The sequence below is a fragment of the Leguminivora glycinivorella genome, chromosome 1, assembly GCF_023078275.1.
Source record: "Leguminivora glycinivorella isolate SPB_JAAS2020 chromosome 1, LegGlyc_1.1, whole genome shotgun sequence".
Lineage (NCBI taxonomy): Eukaryota > Metazoa > Arthropoda > Insecta > Lepidoptera > Tortricidae > Leguminivora > Leguminivora glycinivorella.
In genome coordinates, this window is record NC_062971.1 from 15,848,172 (window position 1) to 15,873,042 (window position 24,871).

General features: G+C 36.9%; 1 protein-coding gene across 1 annotated transcript; it reads right to left on the reverse strand.

Annotated features, from left to right (window-relative positions):
• Window positions 1-3: 3 nt before the first annotated feature.
• On the reverse strand, window positions 4-24,121 carry LOC125232768. Its single transcript, XM_048138539.1, has 3 exons — window positions 23,685-24,121; window positions 4,127-4,205; window positions 4-3,915 (listed from the first exon to the last, which is right to left on the reverse strand). The coding sequence occupies exons 1-3, from the start codon at window positions 23,710-23,712 to the stop codon at window positions 1,959-1,961; spliced, it is 2,064 nt and encodes a 687-aa protein (XP_047994496.1). The 5' UTR covers window positions 23,713-24,121; the 3' UTR covers window positions 4-1,958.
• Window positions 24,122-24,871: the final 750 nt, after the last annotated feature.

The window sequence follows — 24,871 nt, forward strand, 5'->3', positions numbered from 1 at the left end:
ACGTGATTCTCGTGGGACGTCCGCCTTGCCAAGATTCACAAAGTGTCAAATAGATACTCGTGAGTGGGTCAAATTTTAATACTAAGTTCCTTCAAAGCTTTACAGACTGATAGTACAACGAAACGTTGGGACCATTCGTTTTAGTTGCTTATTGTGTGTTTGGTATTAAATAGCGATCATCACTTGTAAATTGTCAACTGTCACGCCCACTCACGACACAAATTGGCCCGTCACAGGAAAAATTATTCTGATCGTCATTGATAACATTCCTGTTATTCGGATACATTCCGAGCGTATTTTTTTTCTATTTTGAATTTAGTTCCTGAGCAACTATGCGCTATACTGTCCTATAATGATCTAATGAGCTTATTTGTTCAGATCAGTTGTTTCTTTAGTTTTTTATATCGATATAATGTGTAAAATGAAATGTTATTTTTATAAATCATTGTTGTTCAGTGCCTTAATTAATCTTGACTGAATGCTTTTAAATCGTTTTCATGGCAAATTTTAGGATTAAACTCTAATTTTGCGATACATTCAGTCAAGATTTTAGCATATAATCTGTGAAGAATGCGCAAGGTACGCAGACGCAGACTGTTGAATGTTTTGGAAAGATTTATACGATTCGCTTAGCTTGTAAGGAAAATCTACTATTTGTTATATTACAATCATGAGGGTGTGTCAAGGTATAGGGGCACATGCCTAGTATAAGGCATGCATTTGAGTAACCTTGTTACTATGGGCCTTCCTTCCTTTATTACAGAAATCATACAAAATATGATTAGATCAAATGTTTAATTGGTATATTACATTCCCGTTGCATTTTGTTTTTTTTCTTTTGTTTATCACAGAACTATCTTTTCTGTAATAAATAATATATCAAGTACAAAACGTGGTTTTATTATAAAACAGTTTATATTAATCTATTAAATGTTATATTAACAACCAAGTAAAAAACCTTAACACTAATGACTAGAATAACTCTGTTCGATTCTGTATGTACATTTATTCGAGAACACAGTGAGAGTTTGCTGAAGCTACAACCATTACAGTCTTTATTACACAAACTAAATAATGAAATATAGCCCTAAAATGAATGTAACTTTTGATATTGAATGCGGTTCATAATGATAACTTGATAAGATAGTTACAGTCACGTTCAGTTACATTGACATACATAGTTAAGCAAACAAAAAATATCTGAACATGCTTTTATATTTGCTCAAAAACATTGGAGCCGTGTTCAGATATTTCCGTAATTGTATAAATGTAAATAGGCGCGACTGTACCGAGTGCTTATTTAAAACTAGCTGTGATTGCAGTTTCAGCAGAGTCTCATTAACACTTACTTAAATAATCCTACATTAGAGGTGTCAAATGACTAGTTTCATTAGTTTTCTATCTCTACATAAATAATTGTAATCTAGTTATTTGTACATTTTGTACCCTCACAACAACATTAGAATTATAAAAAGGCACAGATTTCTCACTAATTCATATCAAAGACATTTGTTCTTTCAAGCAAAGTTTTAAAATGCATAACAGATAGATAAAGAAATTTAACAAGCACAACTATAAAAGGTAAACTACGGATTATTCATAAATTAAACAAGTTTATGTACAAAGTTTACCGCGATACATAAATAATGGACGGACACGATCAACAACCAGCCCTCTGAATTCAGTAGCAAAAGTCCAAAGTTAATTTAAAATCTCACTACAGAAAGTTAAATGCACTTTAGCAGCCAGTATACAACATTCTTTGGCTATAGTAAAACAATTATCAATTAGTCCTTATATTCAAGTTCTGATAGACACTTGTATTGTTCAGGTTTTAACACGCAAGTCAATATGTATAATGTCTTACTAATTAGCAAGACAGGCACAACACAATATGACACGCACACTTAACGAGGAACCATCATAGTCTGGATATACCGTCATATAAATATACGTCTTTACCCCCACTCACTAACGGGGCCTTCCGAAGGCGGCGGTTGGGGATTCGCAGCTTCACCTGTTCTCTCATCCAACTCGCCTGGCAAATAATCTTTCCAACTCCTAAACAGATATCGCGTAAACTTCCGGAGTTGCCTGAACTTGCAGTACGTGGCGCCTTCCGCTGACTGCAGTTGCTGGGTTTGAATCAAAAATCCTTTTTCCTTAAAGGTTTGCTCCAGCTTCTCCCTCTGTAGACTTTTCCGGGATTTTCTCTTCCTCTTACTTAAGTCTTCTTTGCTCAAAGCAGTTGCCGGTGCCTCGACTTTAGGCTGACTCGAAACAGAGGCTTCAGCCAACTGAGCTCGACCCTGATTGGAGTCTCTATGCAAATAATCATATCCCTTATTCCCTTTGTTGCCTGTTCCGCTGTAGTATCTAAAGTTTCCTCCAGAATCTACGGAAAGCATCTTCTTTTCTTGTAAGGAGGGCTTTGATCCCCCGGTAAATTTAAATTTGCAGATGCTGACTTCTGTTGTAGGCGTCGTGGAATTAGTCTTGGTGGGCACTGGAGGAATGAAGATCGCCGATCTTTTCCGTTTGACCGGCGCTTGCACTGGTACAGGATTTGGGGATGATCTCTTCATCTTAACCAAATCAGGGTTTTTAGATACCTCTGTTTTCTTTATTACATTAGGATCTAGTAACTCTGAAATTTGTTTTAGAACTAATTTATTCTTATTGTCTTCTACAGGTGGCGAAGGTTCCGTAGATATGCTTTCGCTAACACTGCTCGGGGTAGATAACCTCTCTTGTTCTTCTGGTGAGAACGGCAGCTGGCCCGACGCCGCTAGCCTCTGGTAGTAGAGGAGCTGCGTCTGCAGCGCCAACGGGTGCATGTAAATGCCTGCGTTAGGCCAGTACACGTAGCCGGGGAACTTTCCATCGCCATCTGGACTCGCCGTTGATTGAGCGGGTTCCGAGAGCGTTGGAGACACGTTCCGGTTTAACCGTGACAGGTCGGGTGAGCTGCTAGCTGTAGTAGGAAGATTAGTGTTCCTTTGGATTACAGATATGGCGTTGGGCTGTTCTTTATCCTCAATTATTTCTGTTTCAGGTTCAGTCTTTACTTCAGGGAGCGACATATAAATATTTCCGAATTTCTTTTGAATTTGAATCTTCAGCTCGTGCAGGTCTCTTATGCAAAGGTTGAGGGGCTCCTCGTCGCTGTGCAAGGGACCGGCGATAGTGACAGGCGCTTCGGGCATCGGCTCGTCCGGACTAGCGAAGTGTGGCGGCGTCAATGTTTCTAATCTTTTCTTATTTTCCTGTGAAAGCTTCCTTTCCAACAAATTGGATATAATTTTGTTTTGCAAGTCGGTTTTGGATGTACTTAACCCATCCGTTCGTAATGGCGGACACATGCTAAGCTGATTCCTCTCCACCTGAGGCGGAGGTTGTCCGGGCACAACGGTCCCGTAGTTTTCATAAATGAGATGGCAAATGTCCGCCTTCTTGGGTTTACGGCCTCTTCTAGGCTTCGAATTATTTAATGTCATCTCCCCCATGTACGGCAGATCTTCGTAAGTGACTATCTTACTCGGAGCGATGGCCGGATTTTTCTTCTTCTCTTCTTTTTTAGGTACTTTAGCCATGTTGGGTACAGTTAGAGACCCGGTTTCATTCTGAATGCCCGCTAACCTTTGCGCCCATATTTTGAATGTCTCGTTTGTGATGTTGTTGAGATCGACGGGTTCCGCTTTAGGTTTTTCAAGTTTCTTGGTTTTATTGACTTTTTGGAGACTCTGTTCGTAGTGGTCAAGGTACTCTTGGGGCAGGGCCTGGTGGTGGAACTTGAGCTTCCATCGGTTCTTCTGGCGGCTGCGATGCTTGGGCTTGGGCTGCTCACCCTTGTCCGCGCGTGCTTTACTCGCTGACAGCAGCTGCTGCCGGAGTAACTCCTTATTTTCAGAAGTCCTGAAAAAAAAATGGTTTCATTAATTTAGGTATTAGACTAAAAGAGATGAAACACAAAGGTCCTACCGAGAAAACCAAAAATCGAAAGGCGGATAATACGACAGCACCCTAAGATGAATTAAGATTTAAAATTACTTAGCAATATTGATGGCGAACCTGATAATCCTGACATACATACTTATGTCAGGTTATGTTGAGATTTGATATTTACCTGTTGGCGGGATGAAGCGGCGCAGGCGGCGCGAGCGGCGCGGGACACACGTCGGCGCACGCCACGCGGCGCATCACTTCTGGAACAACAAATATTTCCACATTGTAGGCGATATTCACAGAAATATGCAGATAATTTGAAGTAAAATATGAGGACTTAATTATCTACCACTCAATGAATTCATAGGGCCTTATTTAGGGCCAATCTTAAAGGATTCATTTTTAAAATAAAACCAGGGAAACGGATTATATCGCGTATAATGAATTTACAATTCATCCCCACGTTTCGAACACTTTACAGCATTCGTGGTCAACGGGGGTCACGAATGCTGTAAAGTGTTCGAAACGTCGGGATGAATTGTAAATTAATTATACGCGATATAATCCGTTTCCATAGTTTTATTTTATGAGTAACTATCGCGGTAACCGAATATTCATTTTTATTTTGACTGAAATTCGTGCCTGTACAAAAATATACTGCTATAATATGTAGTCTGACATAATACCTCCATGACATAACCCTGTGATAAAAATTGTTAACTTCTATGAAAGCTGCATATAACCATATCTACAAATGGACATACAAACAGTTTTGTTAATCAAAGAATTAGACATTATTAGCATTTCACGAAATTAAAATGAATTGTCTAAATCTTGAGCAAGTTGTGCAACGTTCTCAGAAAGAATACCTTATCCAACAAAGACGAGGAATTAAAGTATTTCACAGGCAAACTTAAATCTAACCTGTCTTAACGGGCGTAACCAAGAGATGCAGCTTGATTAAAAACGCTAGAATGATTGACAGCCGTGATTCCGCAGAGGAAAGTGGTAAAAAGAAGCGAGTTGCCGCGAGGTAACCCGAGCGCTCCCGAAATACGCGCGCCGCGAAAGGCGCGTCCCGAAATAAAGGATGATACCAATTTCGCAACGCTTGCGCAAATAGACTCTCCTTTTAGGGCAACTATACTCCAGTTACTGGTAGCCTCAGCTTGGGTCCCTTGCATCTCCAGTTTGCGAAATTGGCGAGAGCCACTAAGCAGATCGGGGACTATCTATTTGTATGATTTAACTTGATTATTCTTTATTTCGTCTTGATTTATCTACATTAGGTACCTACTGCTAAACAAAACTACTGCGATTAAATCGTGTCTTCTGCAAGTACCCATTAGGTACGCATTAGGTATTATACGTGGTAAGTAGACATTCATTACATAACATTCATTAAATAACTTCAAGTAGATCGTTACTATCAAAGGTACCTACTTAATTAGGTTGTAATTAATTAGGTTAATCAATTGCACATATTGCATCTAACATTTATTATGACTTCATAGAGTTTGTGGCTATTCCAAGATATGCGAAATAAGTGTCGCACTTTTACTTTAAAACGATAAAGAGTCCAGTGTAAATATTTGTGACTATCTGATATTCTAATTTCTTCTAAAATTAGAACGGTAACGTTATTTAAAAACAAACATACCTAACTACTCGATGTGTAGATATGAAAGATCAGTAAAATACTATATATTCTAAACAAAGTCCATTGAGAATTGACCGACAGCTGGGCTATCTTACCGAGCCGCTTATAAAGCGCAATAGTAAACAGAATGACTCACGCGCACGCCGCCGGTATTATTTACCCATCGCTAAATATATATAAACGAAGATGGCTTTATGCTCATACGCATTTTAGTTAATAAAACGAAATTGTTTAATAGTATTTTATGCAACAGGCGTTTAAAGGAGGTCAAAAAAGACGAGTGGCGTGGGTAACAATTTGAGGCGAAGCCGAAAATTGTTATTGAGACGACACGAGTATTTTTTGACCCAGTTAAACACCGTTGCATACAATACTTTTTCTACGACCATGCACTTAGTTTTTAATAGTTTTCTTGAATAACTTTCGTGAAATTCACACTGCTTCCTGTATTTTGACGCAAAGGTTTGCACTGTCAGCTCAGCTGCCCAAAGCCTTTCCGCGCACTCGCGCAGTGTCGTTATAAGGCGTTGCCATGGTTACAGAGCCAAACAATGCGTTTTCAGTTTTTTCGATACTGCGCGCATGCGCGGAAAGCCGGCGGACACTGGCTTTGGGGAAAAGACCTTTATGTAGGGTTTTAAAGATCTATGCACGACCGTGTAAATGACGTATAACAGTTCGGGAGTAGAAAAAATCATTAATAAGGTAGCGTGATATATTTAGCCTATCACAGGCTTTCTGTAAGTGCGAAAGGGTCTATGTGATATCGCGCTACCATGCTTGCCCGCCAGATTTGCACACATGGGAATACATCATCAACACTACCTTTATATGTTTAACCCTAAATACCTATGTAAGTCATATAAAAATAAATAAGTAACGTTTCGTAATCGGATAAAAAATAAAGATGACACATTAAATTTATCCATGCAAACTAAAGTTACGCATTAGTACCAACCGCTGGGAGGCATATTTGAAACGCATGCGCATGTATGAGAAATACACACGATACGAAGTATGCTGGACTGGGCCCATAACCTGACAGGTCTATCGTGTGTCGTAAAAACAATCTACGGAAAATTTAATAATAGGTACAGGAAAACCACATGCACAAACATTTTTTGTCACAAAATCTGCACCGGAACGAAAACTGAGTATTCATAACTTTGATTTTGTGCTCGTTTACCGTGTAGCTACTAATAAACAAGATGTTTGCGTTTACAATGTAGGTCCGTTTCAAGCAAACGTGAACCGAGCATCCTACATTAAACATCCGGCTGGATACCCAAAATTAGAATAGATTAGCCGTTAATTATATAATTAATTAGTTTACTAATTGGGCGGCATGGTTGGGTGTTACGTAAACTGTTAACTTCAAACAGAGGTTCATTCTGTGTCGTAAATGTCGTAATCCAGTTCAAATTCAATTTAAATATCAATGATGCGATAACATATCAGCCACGAATCAATACGTAATCTAATACTAATATCGTTTAAATTGAGTTTATTTATTTTATGAATAACAGTTGTACACTTGCTAAGTTGTAATTAAGCAATGAATGAATTGCAACTAGGTATGAAAGTGAACTGCAAAATTGCATGGAGAAATAGGAGAAATTATGAATGAATTAATTGATGAATTCGTCATGCACTTATGCAGGTCACTGTACAAGTGTACAGTGCTTATGTAGTATGCTTAGGACGATAGGTATCTAACTTTAGTAACTTTAAAACTTTAACTTGAAGTGGAGATCATATATATGCGTTTGTATACCTCCTAATAATGAATAACTATAATATTAATAACCAAGTAAATAAAATCCAAACTGATTTGTAAATAATTCTCGGATGCAGTCTTTATCAAATCAGCTGACAACATTATCTCTTTCATGACACATGTGTGTTACTAAAGTTACTATAGCACATTATATTACCGACACATTACACATGCGGGCAACCCAGCTGTGACGTCACGAGACGCAGTCTGGCTCACAGCCAAGTGTACCACGTCACGGGAGCGCCTGTCACGGGAGATTTAACCTTATTCCCGTTACGTAAAACATTTTTTAATTAGGCCGGTCTGGATGTAAACACGGCTATGTGGGTAAAAGGAATGGATATTTCGGGTTTATTGTATCTTGGAAACTTGCAAAAGTATGCCGGGAGAACGTGCCAGTTTACTTTTGTGTTCGTTTTATATTGTTTCTTTGATGAGAGGATATAGCTCTAGTCTGTCAACGTTCTCACTATTTGTTTTAGTCAGTTTAAAAATAAAATAACAAACGTGTAGTATGAGGACGAATGGCTGAATTTGTGTTTATTAGCGCCCTGTGGAGGGCGCTTAAAGATTAGCTTTAAATAGGCAGATTCCGTCAGGCACATATTTCCTATAGGTAGGTTGATATCTTAGGTATTTAATTAAGTAGGTACCTATTTCGTATCTTTTTCTGAAAGGTATTTTTATTGTTTCAAAGTATATGATTAATTAACAATTGTAGGATTTGTAGGTATATCATACATACAAGCTCATGCGCAAAGTTGTTTCCTGCATCACCGTGGGTGACATGAGATGACACATATTTTGGCAACTGACACAAATCCAAAACAAAGCGTATACGGTTTTATTTTCTTATAAATTATACATGAATGTTAATATTGGCCGTATTAGGCGCATTGTGGAATGAATCATGAGCGCGTAGGAGCAATATTAATGGAGTCTTACAAAGCGAACGCCCTGTAAGGACGTGTAACATTATGCTGGCATAATCCTATTAACATTATGCTTGTATTATCTGCTTTTCATATTATGCTCTAATATCTTAAGACCACAATGTTTTATGGTTCGGTTCACTCTGTTAGCTTTAGACCTAAAAGGAATTCCATTCTGACATACCTATCTACGATATAATTGGCCTGTCTGTAGCTATGTACGACAAACGATTCATTGCAATATACGTCGTGAGACTCGTGAGCATAAATCGAACAAATACGTAATTACCTATGTATCTATTTATAGGTAGTAGTACCTATCAAAACAAGTAGGTAAGGTTAAGTAAGATGAGAAATTGTTTACACCAGTGCATGAGAAAACTAGTACAGAGTGAAACACGTAGGTTAACTCAATGATTACCACCTACATTTTTAGGGTTCCGTAGTCAACTAGGAACCCTTATAGTTTCGCCATGTCTGTCTGTCCGTCCGTCCGTCCGTCCGTCCGTCCGTCCGTCCGCGGATAATCTCAGTTACCGTTAGCACTAGAAAGCTGAAATTTGGTACCAATATGTATATCAATCACGCCAACAAAGTGCAAAAATAAAAAATGGAAAAAAATGTTTTATTAGGGGGGGTCCCCTACATGTAAAGTGGGGGCTGATATTTTTTTTCATTCCAACCCCAACGTGTTATATATTGTTGGATAGGTATTTAAAAATGAATAAGGGTTTACTAAGATCGTTTTTTGATAATATTAATATTTTCGGAAATAATCGCTCCTAAAGGAAAAAAAAGTGCGTCCCCCCCCCCTCTAACTTTTGAACCATATATTTAAATAATTTTTAAGAAAAAAAAACCGTCGCCTTTCAGGTTCTGGTGAAAGCTACTTGCGAATGTTGGATTATGTAGAAATGTGTAAGTATTTTTTAAAACTGCTTTTAATGCTTTAATTATTAGATGGAAACACAAATGAATATACGTATAACGTTAAGGTTTGAGGAGTTTCCTCAATTCCTCATGAATCCGATTATATTATAAGAAATCGAAGCTTGACAAACTTTGACTTCAAAACATAATTATGCTTAACAAACATAACTAAATAAATGTCACTGTTCTGAACTTAAATGCATGCTTTTCTTACAAAAATACCAAAGTCACTATGAGTGTGCCGTTCAAGTTTGAGGAGTTTGGTTCTGGCCATCATCAGCAGTTCCACTGCACCAAATGTCACTGTTCTGGACGAAAGTGCATGCTGTTCTTATAAAAATACCAAAGTCACTATAAGTATGCCGTTCAGATTTGAGGAGTTCGGTTCTGACCATCATCAGAAATTCCACTGCACCAAATGTCACTGTTCTGGATGAAAGTGCATGCTGTTCTTATAAAAATGGCAAAGTCACTATAAGCGTGCCGTTCAGATTTGAGGAGTTTGGTTCTGGCCATCATCAGCAGTTCCACTGCACCAAATGTCACTGTTCTGAACGAAAGTGCATGATGTTCTTATAAAAATACCAAAGTCACTATAAGCGTGCCGTTCAGATTTGAGGAGTTCGGTTCTGACCATCATCAGAAATTCCACTGCACCAAATGTCACTGTTCTGGACGAAAGTGCATGCTGTTCTTATAAAAATGGCAAAGTCACTATAAGCGTGCCGTTCAGATTTGAGGAGTTTGGTTCTGGCGATCATCAGCAGTTCCACTGCACCAAATGTCACTGTTCTGGACGAAAGTGCATGCTGTTCTTATAAAAATACCAAAGTCACTATAAGCGTGCCGTTCAGATTTGAGGAGTTCGGTTCTGACCATCATCAGAAATTCCACTGCACCAAATGTCACTGTTCTGTACGAAAGTGCATGCTGTTCGTATAAAAATACCCAAGTCACTATAAGCGTGCCGTTCAGATTTGAAGAGTTCCGTTCTGGCCATCATCAGCAGTTCCACTGCACCAAATGTCACTGTTCCGTACCTAAATGCATGCTGTTCCTTTATTAACACAAAAATCACCATATGTATGCCTTTCAGATTTGAGGAGTTCCCTCGATTTCTCCAGGATCCCATCATCAGAACTGGGTTCTGAGAAAAATGGGACCAATCTGTATGTATATACATTCAATCAAAAAAAAAATTTTCAAAATCGGTCCAGTAACGACGGAGATATCGAGGAACAAACATAAAAAATAAAAAAAACATACAGACGACTTGATAACCGTCCTTCTTGAGATATGAGGCGACGGTTAATAATTTTTAAGAAAAAAAAACCGTCGCCTTTTGGGTTCTGGTGAAAGCTACTTGCGAATGTTGGATTATGTAGAAATGTGTAAGTATTTTTTAAAACTGCTTTTACCTAATGCTTTAATTATTAGATGGCAACACAAATGAATATACGTATAACGTTAAGGTTTGAGGAGTTTCCTCAATTCCTCATGAATCCGATTATATTATAAGAAATCGAAGCTTGACAAACATTGACTTCAAAACATATGCTTAACAAACGTAACTAAATAAATGTCACTGTTCTGAACTTAAATGCATGTTTTTCTTACAAAAATACCAAAGTCACTATGAGTGTGCCGTTCAGGTTTGAGGAGTTTGGTTCTGGCCATCATCAGCAGTTCCACTGCACCAAATGTCACTGTTCTGGACGAAAGTGCATGCTGTTCTTATAAAAATACCAAAGTCACTATAAGCGTGCCGTTCAGATTTGAGGAGTTCGGTTCTGACCATCATCAGAAATTCCACTGCACCAAATGTCACTGTTCTGGACGAAAGTGCATGCTGTTCTTATAAAAATGGCAAAGTCACTATAAGCGTGCCGTTCAGATTTGAGGAGTTTGGTTCTGTCCATCATCAGCAGTTCCACTGCACCAAATGTCAGTGTTCTGGACGAAAGTGCATGCTGTTCTTATAAAAATACCAAAGTCACTATAAGCGTGCCGTTCAGATTTGAGGAGTTCGGTTCTGACCATCATCAGAAATTCCACTGCACCAAATGTCACTGTTCTGGACGAAAGTGCATGCTGTTCGTATAAAAATACCAAAGTCACTATAAGCGTGCCGTTCAGATTTGAAGAGTTCCGTTCTGGCCATCATCAGCAGTTCCACTGCACCAAATGTCACTGTTCCGTACCTAAATGCATGCTGTTCCTTTAAAAACACAAAAATCACCATATGTATGCCTTTCAGATTTGAGGAGTTCCTCGATTTCTCCAGGATCCCATCATCAGAACTGGGTTCTGAGAAAAATGGGACCAATCTGTATGCATATACATTCAATCAAAAAAAAATTTTTCAAAATCGGTCCAGTAACGACGGAGATATCGAGGAACAAACATAAAAAATAAAAAAAAAAAAAAAAAAAAATACAGACGACTTGATAACCGTCCTTCTTGAGATATGAGGCGACGGTTAAAAATATGAAAAAAATCACAAAAGTAGAACTTTATAAAGACTTTCTAGGAAAATTTTTATATCGTGAATTTCCATCATTTACGCACAATAATGGAAATCCATTCATAGTTTCTAGTGAATGACAGAAAGACCATTATACTCATACCTACTACTTATATAGGTACCTGGTTTTTGTTTTACCATTTGAAATATTTGATTGACGACCAACGCAGCGTTGAATATAAAAACTATTAATAGACGAATATATTGTATACTGAGAATGTATAGTTATATTTCAATTTCATTTATTTAAAGGACCAACTGACCCTTTAGCACAACTTGGCTTGTCGCGCGCGAGTCCATACTTGAAGTCGCGCTTGATGTATGAACTCGCGCGCGACAAGGCAAGTTGTGCTAAAGGGGCTGAGATCATTGCTGTTAGTAGGTACGCAATTACAAAATAATAAATAACTTAAATATATGGTTAGTATTCTACAAATCTAAATTATCTATATATTTATGGTTAAAGTTGTTTGTTCTTTATACAGGTAATCTTGTTTGTACCTACATAAGTGCTTTCGTATTTACCTCGTAGAGCATGGCTAAATGTTGGCAGGAGGGATATATGATTTGTCAGTTTATCACTCACGAGGTGAAAGGCAGCCCATTTCGTTCGAGGCAGATCTCATAGTCCGAGACTGAGAAATAATGCTGTTCTCCCTAGCAAAACACTCGGTTGCCGTTTAAAAAGTTTAATTGCTCTTACGGCTCAGCCACGACATTGGCCTAAGCGCGACAGCGGTGAGCGGCGGCCATACATTGGAGCGAGACACAGCGATGGGACTTTTCATTCACACGTATGGCTGCCGCTCACCGCTGTCGCGCTTAGAACTATGTCGTGGCTGAGCCGTTACGCTATATCGCTAGTGGTATACGGTGGATTTCGCTTACCTAATTATATGGTTGAGGTCTTGGTAGATGAGATGGCAGAGCGCTAAAATATCGATCTAGGTACTTTTTTTATTATTATGAAACAAACAGTCATCCAATCAAATATGGTCACAACATGGTTTCTTACAGTTTCTAACACTTATAGTTTAAAGTTATTACACAATGTGTCAATAACAATTTAAAATTATTCTAAGCCCAGTAGCATCGTTTGCATTTACCTATCCTAATCTTGGCAAAAAGTGGATCGTTTGTTTGTTTAACACGTATGAGCGAATACCCTGGAAATATCAAAATCAAGTTCGATTAAAGTTTTCCACTATGCCTTGACCATTACTGGTTGATAACTGTTTCCTATGTAGATGTAGGCCTGACAGTTAGTACATCGCAAGGAAGTATGCCAACTCCAATTTGTTTATTTAGCGTCTCCCGGCTAAAGCGATAGACCGACCAACTTGAGGTCAAATCTAGCGATAGTAACCCGTATGTCAAGGGCTGAAAGACACAGATCATCAGTAACTTGGTGAATGTAATGTATGTACCTACGTACTTAGTAAATAAATATACATAGCGGCTCTTTACCCTTATGTGAGAGGTGTCAAATGTTCAATGACCAAAATAGCAAACCGCATTCTATTTGTTTTGCATTGGCAAATTCATTATGGAAACAGTTTTTTCATAGTATTGTAAGCTTGAGTTCTTATATGCATGTGTTACGACAGCGAGATGAGGACAAAATAAATTTTAAATTGTATCATTATTTTATATTAAGAAGTGCGTGCGTTTTACTTATGTATACGAATAAAAATTAGCTCATTTCTTGCGTAGGCATAAATAATTAATGAAATAATTGAAGGTCTTTCTAAGACGGCTTCAGTCCTGTCTGATAGGTATGCCAAGCATATTTATATAATACAACATTCTACTATTAGGGATGACATAAACAAGAAATTCGGTTAGCAAAATAAAAATGACCCCTTAGTAGCTTTATGCGTCCTAAACACTCTTGTGTAACTGTGTGACTAGTCACAGTATAATAAAGAGTACTATCGTACAGTATGGCCACTCCCGCTCCCCGCTGAAAGTCCCGCCCACCCCCTCTTGGTTACCTCACAGTTACCGCCTGTCAAAAACACGAACAGTCGACCTGTCATATTTCACTCATACAAGTATGCGTTCACCTACACGAGCTAAGACCGTGTGCTAGGATTACGCCTCTTTCAATATATTTGATCGCCAGTGTCCGAGGTGTGCTCTAGTACCTACTGTTGATTAGCCTCTAACTTTCGAAATCTACATAGGTACACTTTTATGAGCACCTCAAAACCTGTAAGTTGATAGTACTCTCAGCCATTAAGATGAAAATACAAGAAGTGTTATCAAGGCTCTGCATAGTTTGAATGGGAATTGCATAGTAATGAATTACAATATGTTAGAAATGCCGCCTAGTTTAATACAAAACATGGATTAATCATATACCTTTTGTCTCGTTATATTGATAATTCCTCATATCATGTAAGCGGCACGATGATGATGATGATGTATTTAAGCTAGATTCTGAACGTAACCCTAACTGACAGCGCTGTTCTCTGTGGTCGAGCTGTCAATAAAAAGAAGTTATCCCGCGCGCGTTTTATGGGAGTCAGGACAGTCGAGCGTTGTGTATTTATTTAACTTAATAAATGTATTAATCAAGACCTAGTGCGTTTAATTCTTTCAATTCAGAAGTGCGGTTTCAAACTTTCATGCTCACGCAGTATTTCGGTCAAATAAGTTGATTATCATACGAAGTTATCATTAGCGTCATGACGACGCGACGTTCCAAATAAACGCATTTACGCACTGTAAAATGCACTAAGTTTTGGTTAAATGCACTAAAGTCACGAAGTACTTAAATAGATTGATCAATATTCAATGAAGGTGTGATATCTATTGTCCAACCAGTAAGTACAATACTGTGTCTGAGGTAAGTTACATGCCTGAGTGCAGGTGTGTTGAAATGTGAAACTAATAATGAAATGTTTTACGCACTGACAAGTTCACAAATAAGATGATAATACAATCTGATCATTTATCTATGTATTGTACATTAAGTCCAGTAAAGAAATGCCTAATAAAAATGCTCATTTTGAAGCTGGTTTATATCAGTTTGTGGTGTGTTGATTGCCATGGGGTGTGATTTCTGTCAAACTTGCACTTTTATTACATCAAGTGCATGCACAACATGCATTATCAGTATTATAATACCACACTGGACTTATGGTTTGGCCGTGGTTTCTTGTGTTTATTTTCCAGATCAGAAATGATTGCTTTGACTCCTAGGAATGGAGATCATGTATCAGAGAAATGTTCATGTATTGTGAAACAAAATTTTGGATGAAACAAACAACATAAATATGGACATTATAGCCATCCCTTTCTAATGTGATATGGGTCTGCAAAGTAACATAGCGGTATGTATATAATATATTGATGCCAAAACAGGTAATACTGTGAGATAATTATTATGTTTTTAATTGAGAAATAATAATTATTTATATATTTTAAATTGTAAATGTGTACTGAATAATTTGAAGAGGGTGCATTTAGTTGTGCCGTAGAGCTGGAATGATAGAAGTGTTCATAGTTGTGGTAAAGTCTCCGAGACTTATTCTTAATTTAAGTGTGAAATAAATGTGCTTGGCACCTTGAGGAGATGCTGAATTCCATAATAAATCATAATTAAGATGTATTTACAGAATTTTTAGAAAGTATTGAGGTAAGGAATATTAGTGTAGTTGTATGTTGCTGAAGTGAACCGGGTTATAATAAGTTTAAACTGCCACTTGCCTATCAACGGGGAAGTAATTGTATAACGGTTAAATATGAAAAATATTTATTTATATGAGCAAATTTACATAATAACTATGCTAGCTTGTATCAAAAAAAATAGGTCCGTGAGGCATTGTACAATGGATGCTGGCGACCTTTCCTCGTTGTATTGCTGATATGTTGATTGAGTTGATTTCAAAAGATATCTGGTCAATTCTATTAATAATAAGAAATTCGTGACTGCACTGTTGTGTTGTGCCGCAGTGATATGACTTATATACCTAATAGTGATGTTAGACTACATTGAAGTTATTTATTTTTTTAAATAGAACTAAATTGAAGTTATGATCATTTTGTCAGGTTCCCATTTGAGTTTAATTGATCCATCACTCAGTACTTGTATTTACTAGTGTGATGTGAAGGGAAGATTGTATCTCGCTGGAAGTACAGTAGGTGTGTGATTTTGAATATTTTGAGATGATAGTTTAGATTGATTTGAAATCTAATGACTATTGGTTAGTTCCACAAGAGGAAACATGGCAAAATTTACAACTATGTTCAGCTGTTGAAAAGCTCATCGCAAATAAATTTATTAATACATAATGGAAATTAAATACTTCCATAACGTAGGAGATTTATGTTATCCAAGTATTATTATTGTTTTGTATGTGTTTGCCTATCTTATGTGTAGGTATTATAGACATTCATTATGATGGAATATTAACCTGTGCAACAAGTACAGCGCTAAGGAACTGCTCACTTTGATTGCATAAGAAGAATAATGAAAGAATTTACTACTGCCAGTACTAGATGTGATTACTGATTACGATTAGAGATAGGTACTATTTCATTTATTCAGTAAAACTGTTCTTAACGTTGGTAAGACATCAGGAAACGGGAGGCATTACTGGTCGTTCTTATTGATATGATAAAACATTTTATGCCTCGTTTTGCTGCAAGTGTTTCTCGCAAAAAAAAAAAAAAAAAGTACCTAGTTATGAAATATAGTGCCTATAAAGTGGGTCAAATGTAAGTTATATGGTGTCTTGTAGTTGCGGAACTGCGTCGATTTAAATTCTATAGAGTATTCACATTCTATAAAGGACTTCTCAATTGCAATCTCACTGTGCGGACCCAGTGGTATGTTCTAATTTCATTTTTATAATGTTTTTACTTTGTCAACTAAAATTTGGAAACGATCCCAAGGTTAGTGTCTCATGACATAGGTACTAATTGAATATTTAGTCTCTTGTACTTTATTTAATGAGGGGTAACAGGATCAAATCATCAATATATAATGTAACTACTATTATATGAGTTTATATACCTACTAGATAGTATCGTAATAAGAAAAACCATTACAAATGCATACAGTTATACCTACTTGAGCTGGTTGGTAATCTGTCTTTGATAATTTTCAATGTTTGTTCGAAATTAAAATTTTAAGTAATTTACACCATTTCTTTTACGAAAATTTGCCAAAAATGGACGCTATATAGTGTTGGCGTCTAGACAAAATGCACAGGCATTTGTTTTAGATAGAATCAGGGGTCGGACACTGTTCTGGTAGGGCGAGTTCGGCTGGCATTGCTGCATAGCAATTGTTAGGGTTGACACAACTTGAAGTTCCCTCGTGTGCTTGCAATGCCACACATAAGACAATTAGGTGAATAAAATCTGAATGGTCTAATAGTCTTAGGTATATGGTACGGATAGTACCATGCACTACAAAAGGAAAATACAATGCGACGCGGAACTTCGGTTCTATGGGAATTTCTGTATGTAAATACTATTATTTATTCTGTGGTTGAAGAGTCAAGTTCTACATTAAAATTTACTTTTATTGTATAATATTACCAAATACCAAAAATTTGGAAAATACACTCAATTTAGTGATAATATTACAGCATGTTGACTTTTTAACATTGGAACTTGAAGTACCTATGTAAGAAGTTTTTGTCTAAAACGACAGCAATGAATATTACTATCACTGCACCTGACAAACCAAGGTCCCTTGCAGCATCTGTATTTGTGTCTGTCTATTTGTACGTTCCCGATAAACTCAGAAACTGTTACACGAATGTTTAAAATGCGGTGTTTACCTCTGATAGATTGATTTTTGAGATGTTTCGATGTATGACTTGTTAAGCTTTTATGTAAATTGGGAGTTTTAATTGGAAGCACTACTGAAGCCGTTTGAGACAACAAAACAATGTGCATGAGATTATCTCTCTTTCATTAGAAAATAAAGTTCACGATGTCAATGTCTGTTCTTAGGGTAAAATTAAACTGGTCATAACCTGCTAACCCTGGCCATGTAGTAACTGTCTGCCAGACGCTAATGTATTCAATTGTGAAATGCTCTTTAATTATTTTATATTTCTATAGCTTTTAACTGTTACTTATAGATATTTTTGGGTCAATATACAAAGTTTAGTGGAAAGTAAATATATTGGAGTACTAATGATCCTGACTTTGGAATTTAGTACTTGTGTCCGGAAGACTAATTATAAAATAATTTTCACTTTCTAAACTACAGTACATGTCACATACTGTTCGTGACGCAACGCAAATGCTTAATTTTAATTCCAGCAAATGGTGATGCATTTCCCACCAATTTTAAAAGATAGATAAATGTATATTTTTGTACTTATATGTGTTCACAATCATAATTATGTTTGATAAATAACGTGTAAAATATTTATTGGTTTACATGTTGGATGCTGAATGTATATTATGTCCGAGAGCTGCGGTGACATGGTTGGAGAGCTTTGGTGGCATGGTTGGAGAGTTGCGGTGACATGGTTGGAGGCCGCTGCGTCCTGTGTGTACGTACGCGGTAGATGGAAGACAACTTGCCACCACTCCACGGCGGTTGGAGTGAGGCCGCTGCGTCCAGTGTGCGCACGCGGTGTTGAAGATGATTCGCTGGAGGCCGCTGCGTCCAGTGTGCGCACGCGGTGTTGAATCTTATTTTCGCTTGAGGCCGATACCCCCTGCGCGGGTACGCGGGTACAAGTAAGGGTCTCTGAGGCCGATAGCTCCCTGTGTGAGAACGCGGTAACAGAGATCACCAAATAGTCTGCTTGAGGCCGATAGCTCCCTGTGTGAGAACGCGGTAACAAGAGGCACCCCTACGCTTGCGTGAGACGGATGCTCCCTGTGCGAGTACGCCGTAACAAGCTCACCACACAGCCTGTGTCTGTGTACTTCATCGACAGCGCCAGTGGACAGCGTGGCGGCGGAGCTGCGACAGCTTTAAAACGGTGACTGTCAGGAGGCTGCGCAGGATCGGGACAGGTGGTGATCTCTCATTTCGTAGGCTGACTCATTTGGGATCACTGAGCGAAAATAGGTACGTGGTGGCATTATAAATATAATAGTACATATATTTTTACACCCTGTGCGTGTATCAGGATATAATATAGGACAACTAATGCTTGCATGAGACGGATACTCTCTGTGCGGGTACGCCGTAACAAGCTCACCATACAGCCTGTGTCTGTACATCTCAATTTACTAAAGTGAATTTCACATCTAGTGTGTGTATTGATATTATAAAAATAACAGTAGATATTTATATTGTTACTCCCTATGCATGTCTCAGGATATAATATAAGTTTAGCGGTCCAAATGTTTTGACGCCTTGTATTGTGTGCGTCGTGATATAATGATAACTGTGCATATACACCGTGTTTCACTTAACGCTAAGGACCTGAAAGCCGTTTGTTCAGAATCGAGAGTAGAGTCGATTGAGCTATATCTTGATGGGGGTAATATTTTTATTTAAATTAGTATTATTAGTTATTTTTTGTGTGCCTATTCTATTGTATTCGTGATACAACATTGTGTACCTATATCGCATTGCTAGAGGTTGTTTACCTTTTTCAGTATTTGGAGGTATGTTTATCATAAGTTATAACAAAATAAACTCGTACCTAATTACAACCTTGTCATTTTGAACATTGGGTTTAAATTTGCTTACTGAGATTACCTGTCCAATTTGAAGCTGTGACAAAGCTTTAAAGTCTTTTACAGTGACATCGTAGCTGTCTATTGGTAAACCTTATGTCGTTGCAGTAACGTACACAAATAAATAGTTTAATGGTTTATGATGGTAGTTAGCAATTATTTTATTGAGTGTAGAGCTAAAAGTCAAGTAGAGTAGAAAATTAAAAATTCAATTTAAGAAAAAATAACCATCAGATTAAAAAATGAATACTCTAGATGAGTTTAAAAAATAAAAAAATCTGTTGGGGTGTCTGAGGTTTTGAGTGGTACCGGAAACACGTTGTATATTATTTTGCACCGTTTGTGTGTATTTAATTATCCAACACTGTTGTAAACTTTCTACCTTAAATTCACGCTAGTCGTTGAGTTGCAGGAAATCATCCACGCTACGGTACCATACTATACATACACCCCGTGCGTGTGTGGGTGTGGACGTGGGACACGTTATGTGATGACACAAGTTACCAGACACTTACTTTCTGTTTCCAAGTCCAACTCATTACATTTACTGACGGTAGTTTTGGGTGACCACGAGAGCATATATATTGTAGTGTGGCATACCCACGGTTCAGCGGCGGCATTGCGAGCAGCGACTAAGGCCCTCTTGCACCAACCACTTAACTCGGGGTTAGTGGGCTGTCATCTGTCAAATTCCATATAAAATGGTGCGTTAACCCTCGGGTTAACCCTTCATTTTCGTTGGTGCAAGTGGCCCTAAGTGTAGTAGGTGTTATTGGTTATAATTATAACCTTAAGCTTCACATTAGCTTGTGATGCAACAGTCTTACTCTTGTTATAGGTAGTAGGTACCTATATTGAAGTGTATGTTTACCTGACTATGCACTCGCTGTCCAAAGATGTAGATTTAGCAATTACAAAACTTATTTTTAAAATCAATATATAAATATGTGTTACGTAGATATAAACAATATTCATTCAGTACTTTCAGTAGTGATACTAGAAAACAATGTGAATTATGATATTCATTTTCCTCAAATTGCAACAATTTTTGTGTGTACCTATTGTAAGGCCGTAATGTTTATATGTACTACAACAAAATTCGTTCAACAGTGATTGTAATTTACCTAGAATAAGTAAGTATAACCAAAGACATATGTAACTCCGTATAGACAGCTACAGTCTAAGAAAATACGGAACCCTAAAAACGTACCTCAGAACCATTTAGAAATAGGTACGGTAGCCTAGATGGCGCTAATACTAATATTTGACATTTTAACACATATCAAGCTAAGAATATGGGCTAAATTGTCTAAACTGAGGTTTAGAAGTTTCAAGCTTGTGTAGAGAGATGGCAGTCTATGCACTGTGCTTACATAATATATTATGTTGACAGAACTCTATAATATTCGATCTTCTTCATTCATATTCATTCATATTATTTATGGCATTCATATCATTCTTTGGTATAACATTAGATCTACAAGGAAGTTGGCACAGCCTTCGGAAAACTAATACGTTGTTAGAGGTGTAATTGATTTCCAAAATAAACCAGCGAATGCTTCCACATAACACAAAACATTTAAATAAAATATGAATAACTAACTCAACGTAGTTTTCTGCTTCTTTACTTATTTTCGATATTACAAATTTAATAAATTTCATCTAAACTGTTAAACGTTTACATATTATTGTGTAAGGGTGTTACTGCTTTAACTGAAACAGATATTATTAATAAAATGTGATTTGAAAATTTAATAACGTGCAATAGGCTAGGCTATAAAATATTTTATGCAGTGCACCAAATAATTAGAAGAAATATATGGACAGTAATTATGTTTAAACATTATTTCTATTTAATAAGTCAAAGAAAAGATATAAAAAGTTAATGAATTGACCGTGACGTCACTCCTCAGTATTTCATAGTAATTCCACATTAGCAAATCGTTTTGACAGTTTTTAAAAAAGAAGCTGATTTGACTAGTAGGAAACTAGCCTATTCGAACAATATGGGTTGACCTTGGGATGTAGACCGTGACAGACTGATGCTGTTATGTTACACCTTTTTGGATACGTCTTTCTAGGGTTGCATGTTGCTTAACTTGTTACTGTACTTTTGTTAAAATAAAAATAAAACAATATTTTATTTTCTAAATTTGTTAACAAGTGTTAGCTATATGATTATGTATTTATACATCGGTAGTTGGATGAGGACATCCGGTCTATTACGGATGGCCGGAGACATTATGTATAAGTAAAATTGTTCTGTCTTTGTTTTATTAGAATCTTTGTCAAAATGTAAAAATATTTTTTTTATGCAGTGGAACTTTACTTAGGTACTCGAACCTTGACTTTTGATTTCGTGACACCTAGTTTTTGATTTGATTATGTTTTATTTTCGCTACCCGAAGGTTGTCTGGTAGAGGTCGCTCTTGAGCGATAATACCACCTGTTGTCTGCCTCTGTTTAAAATAATTTGTTTTGTCGCCACTATTTTTTTCTGTAAGTATCTTTTGCGGAGGTGTGCCAATAAAGGCTGATACTATCTATATACCTTCATAAGACGAAGTCATCGTTAACACAAAATTACCCACTGGAAAATTATATTTTCTTGTGTCCAAAATTTCCACTGCATAATGCCAAAATTGTGTATGTTATACCTACAGATTGCTAAGTCAACCTTTTTTTTGTCAGTGTTTTGCTAAAGGTGCACAAATATTAATAACTAATACTTGGCAATTCTTATAATAGCTGTAACCTATAAATGTATTAGGACTCTCTTATCATCATCATCCTCTTTGCGTTATCTTTTTTTTGATATAAATTGTAAACGAATGACCTTAACTAGCAAAATGCAATTGATGATTATGATAATCTGTTAGTTTCTTAAGAAATATGTTTTTGTTTCTTATTTGCCTAGAGTCAGGCAAACAGCAGGATGGCCGATTGTTAGAAATGCCGCCTAGTTTAATACATTCTTTCAAATACAAATATTTACTCATGCAAATATGCATGCATTGTACCTAACTAATAATTATCATTACGAGTAGATTGTAGTGTTGCATTAGTAATTAAATACAGGATTGTTTTGACAGTTGACGCGGACTGCATCTGAGTCAGTGGGCGTCATCAGCGATGCAGGACATGATTCCCGTCGTCATAAACTATAACCAAGGTCATCTAACTAATACAAAGCTATTAAAACACATGCAGGTAGTGTTAATGGTTGCGAAATACAAACAGTTAAGTACCTATTTAAAAATATTTAGCTATCACAAATTACCTATAGATTTGTGAATCATCTTTAATAGTGTTTAGTAGTTATGATGTCTTAAACCGACTTAATTATAAATATTATGATCATTTTTAGTGTCTTTAACTATTTATAAAATGGCAATATTTCCGGAGTCCGATTCTGATTTAAATTTTAGATTTTCAAAACTGTCATGGACTTGATTTGTTAAATGTTAATATAATCAGAGCTTCCACTTTAATTTCGTAATTTTCTCTAAAGAATTAGATCCGAAACGATAGATCAGTCTAGTTAGTCAAGTTATAATAGGTGCTAAAGGTATGTCGTATTGAAAAAAATCTTACATAATATCGTACTAATTCTAAGTAAGTAGGTAAGTATTATACTTTAACATTGATTTAATTAGTAGTATAGTAATGTACGTATTATTTACTATACTAAAAAAACCTCTACTTTTTGCACAATTAGGATAGTTATTGTCATTATTACGTAAGTGAATATGAATCATTAGAACCACTAATTAATTAAAAAAACGATAATTTCGATTACAAAATAAACGAGAACCAGGCCAAGAGGCGCATCAGTGCAACCATCGCGAGACCAAACAGGAGATGCAATTGTACACTAACACGATCAAATTACATTACATTACTTCATGTACATGTAAATATCCACTTTTTACTTGTTGTCATAATATTGATAACACACAAACAATTAAATAATCGGCGCTCCGTTGATAAAATCTACGTTTTTATTGCGATAAACTAGATAGCGGTAACTAGGTTAACCGGACTGGATTTTGGTCAAATTCTGTTACATTGAGAATTAAAAAAATAAATAAAACTTTAGACTATTAAGTTAAGTAAAGTATGTAATTTAAACAAGAGTTTGTTTGAGTATTGTGATGACTGTTTTTTTTTTAATTAATTAATAGGTTCACGAAGATAGATTAAGCAATTACATCTACGTCACACGTAAAAACAAGTGTAAATATTCACCTCCGCCCTCGGGCAGCATTTGTGACATCCAAATCCAGTTAGAATGCACTATCACACAGCATCGCACTCGCGGCGCCCGCGCTCCAACTGCGCGCAGCGAGGTTATGCAAAAGCGCGTCGTTATCAACAGCCGGAGGTCGGCACTCTAATCTAAATACAGACATCTCGGCCCGAACCAAAATCGCTCGTATTACTTTCAGTTTTCATGCGAACATACGGCCTAAAATTAGAGACGGCTCGCTACGAAAATAAATGCGTTTTTACGTGTTTTTCGTGGATGCGGCCGCTTGCCAGCGCGGCGGGGGTAACTCGAGATTCGTGCCGTATTTGGCAGGCGCGCACGGTTTTGGGTATTTAGTTTCTTGCGCTGAATTTAGCGCTTCCGCTGCGCGTACGATGCGCGCGGCGCGCATGCGGGCGCGTGCAGACTGCCGCCTTATATGGCACTCGCGGCTTTGCGGAAGCGGTTCCGCTCTGCCCCTTGATTCACCATCAACTCACAATTATTACAAAACTTCCCCAAATTGACTATTAATACCCGAGACAGCATTAAAATAATATTTCTTGTTTTAAATAGGTACATTCCGTGCGAAAAGAAATCGTGGAATATCGTCATAATAGTATTTTCGCAAAGACTAGGTAAAATAAGATAATAAATAAATTTATTATATTATTTATGTAATTATGCTATAAAAGCCAAAATAGATAATGAAATGTCCTTTCCAGTAGTTAGTTATCATTTATCAAGAAATAATCGCTTGAAAAGTTTAAAAAAATGTGTCCCCCCCCTCTAACTCTTGAACCATAAGTTTAAAAAAAAACCGGCCAAGTGCGAGTCGGACTCGCCCACCGAGGGTTCCGTACAAACTTTCAATGGTTAAAATAATCATACTACACTCATACTCATATTCATTTATTCATATTTGTAACGCCATTTTACACGTCAAGATTTGATTTAAAAAAATAATATTCATACAACAATAATACTTATTAGAGAATAAATAGACAGAAGATTGAAATTACAAAAAGTTAGGCAATATTCACATAAAAAATGCACAAAAATATTTTTCTAATTAGGTAATAAAAAAATTGTCATAAGTGTAGAACGGGTGCTCGACCAGCCAATTTTTTTAAGCGATAGGTACTTAAAGTTCGACACACTAGGCGCTTCAACCACATATTGCGGC

What these genes read in the sequence shown, in the direction of transcription:
- LOC125232768 (XM_048138539.1), bottom strand. Translation starts at nt 23,712, where the DNA reads ATGTCACAAATGCTGCCCGAGGGCGGAG. An exon ending in AATGCTGCCCGAGGGCGGAG is followed by an intron (nt 4,206 to 23,684) that starts GTGAATATTTAC and finishes TTGTTGTTCCAG; the next exon opens with AAGTGATGCGCCGCGTGGCG. An exon ending in CCGCTTCATCCCGCCAACAG is followed by an intron (nt 3,916 to 4,126) that starts GTAAATATCAAA and finishes TTTTTTTTTCAG; the next exon opens with GACTTCTGAAAATAAGGAGT.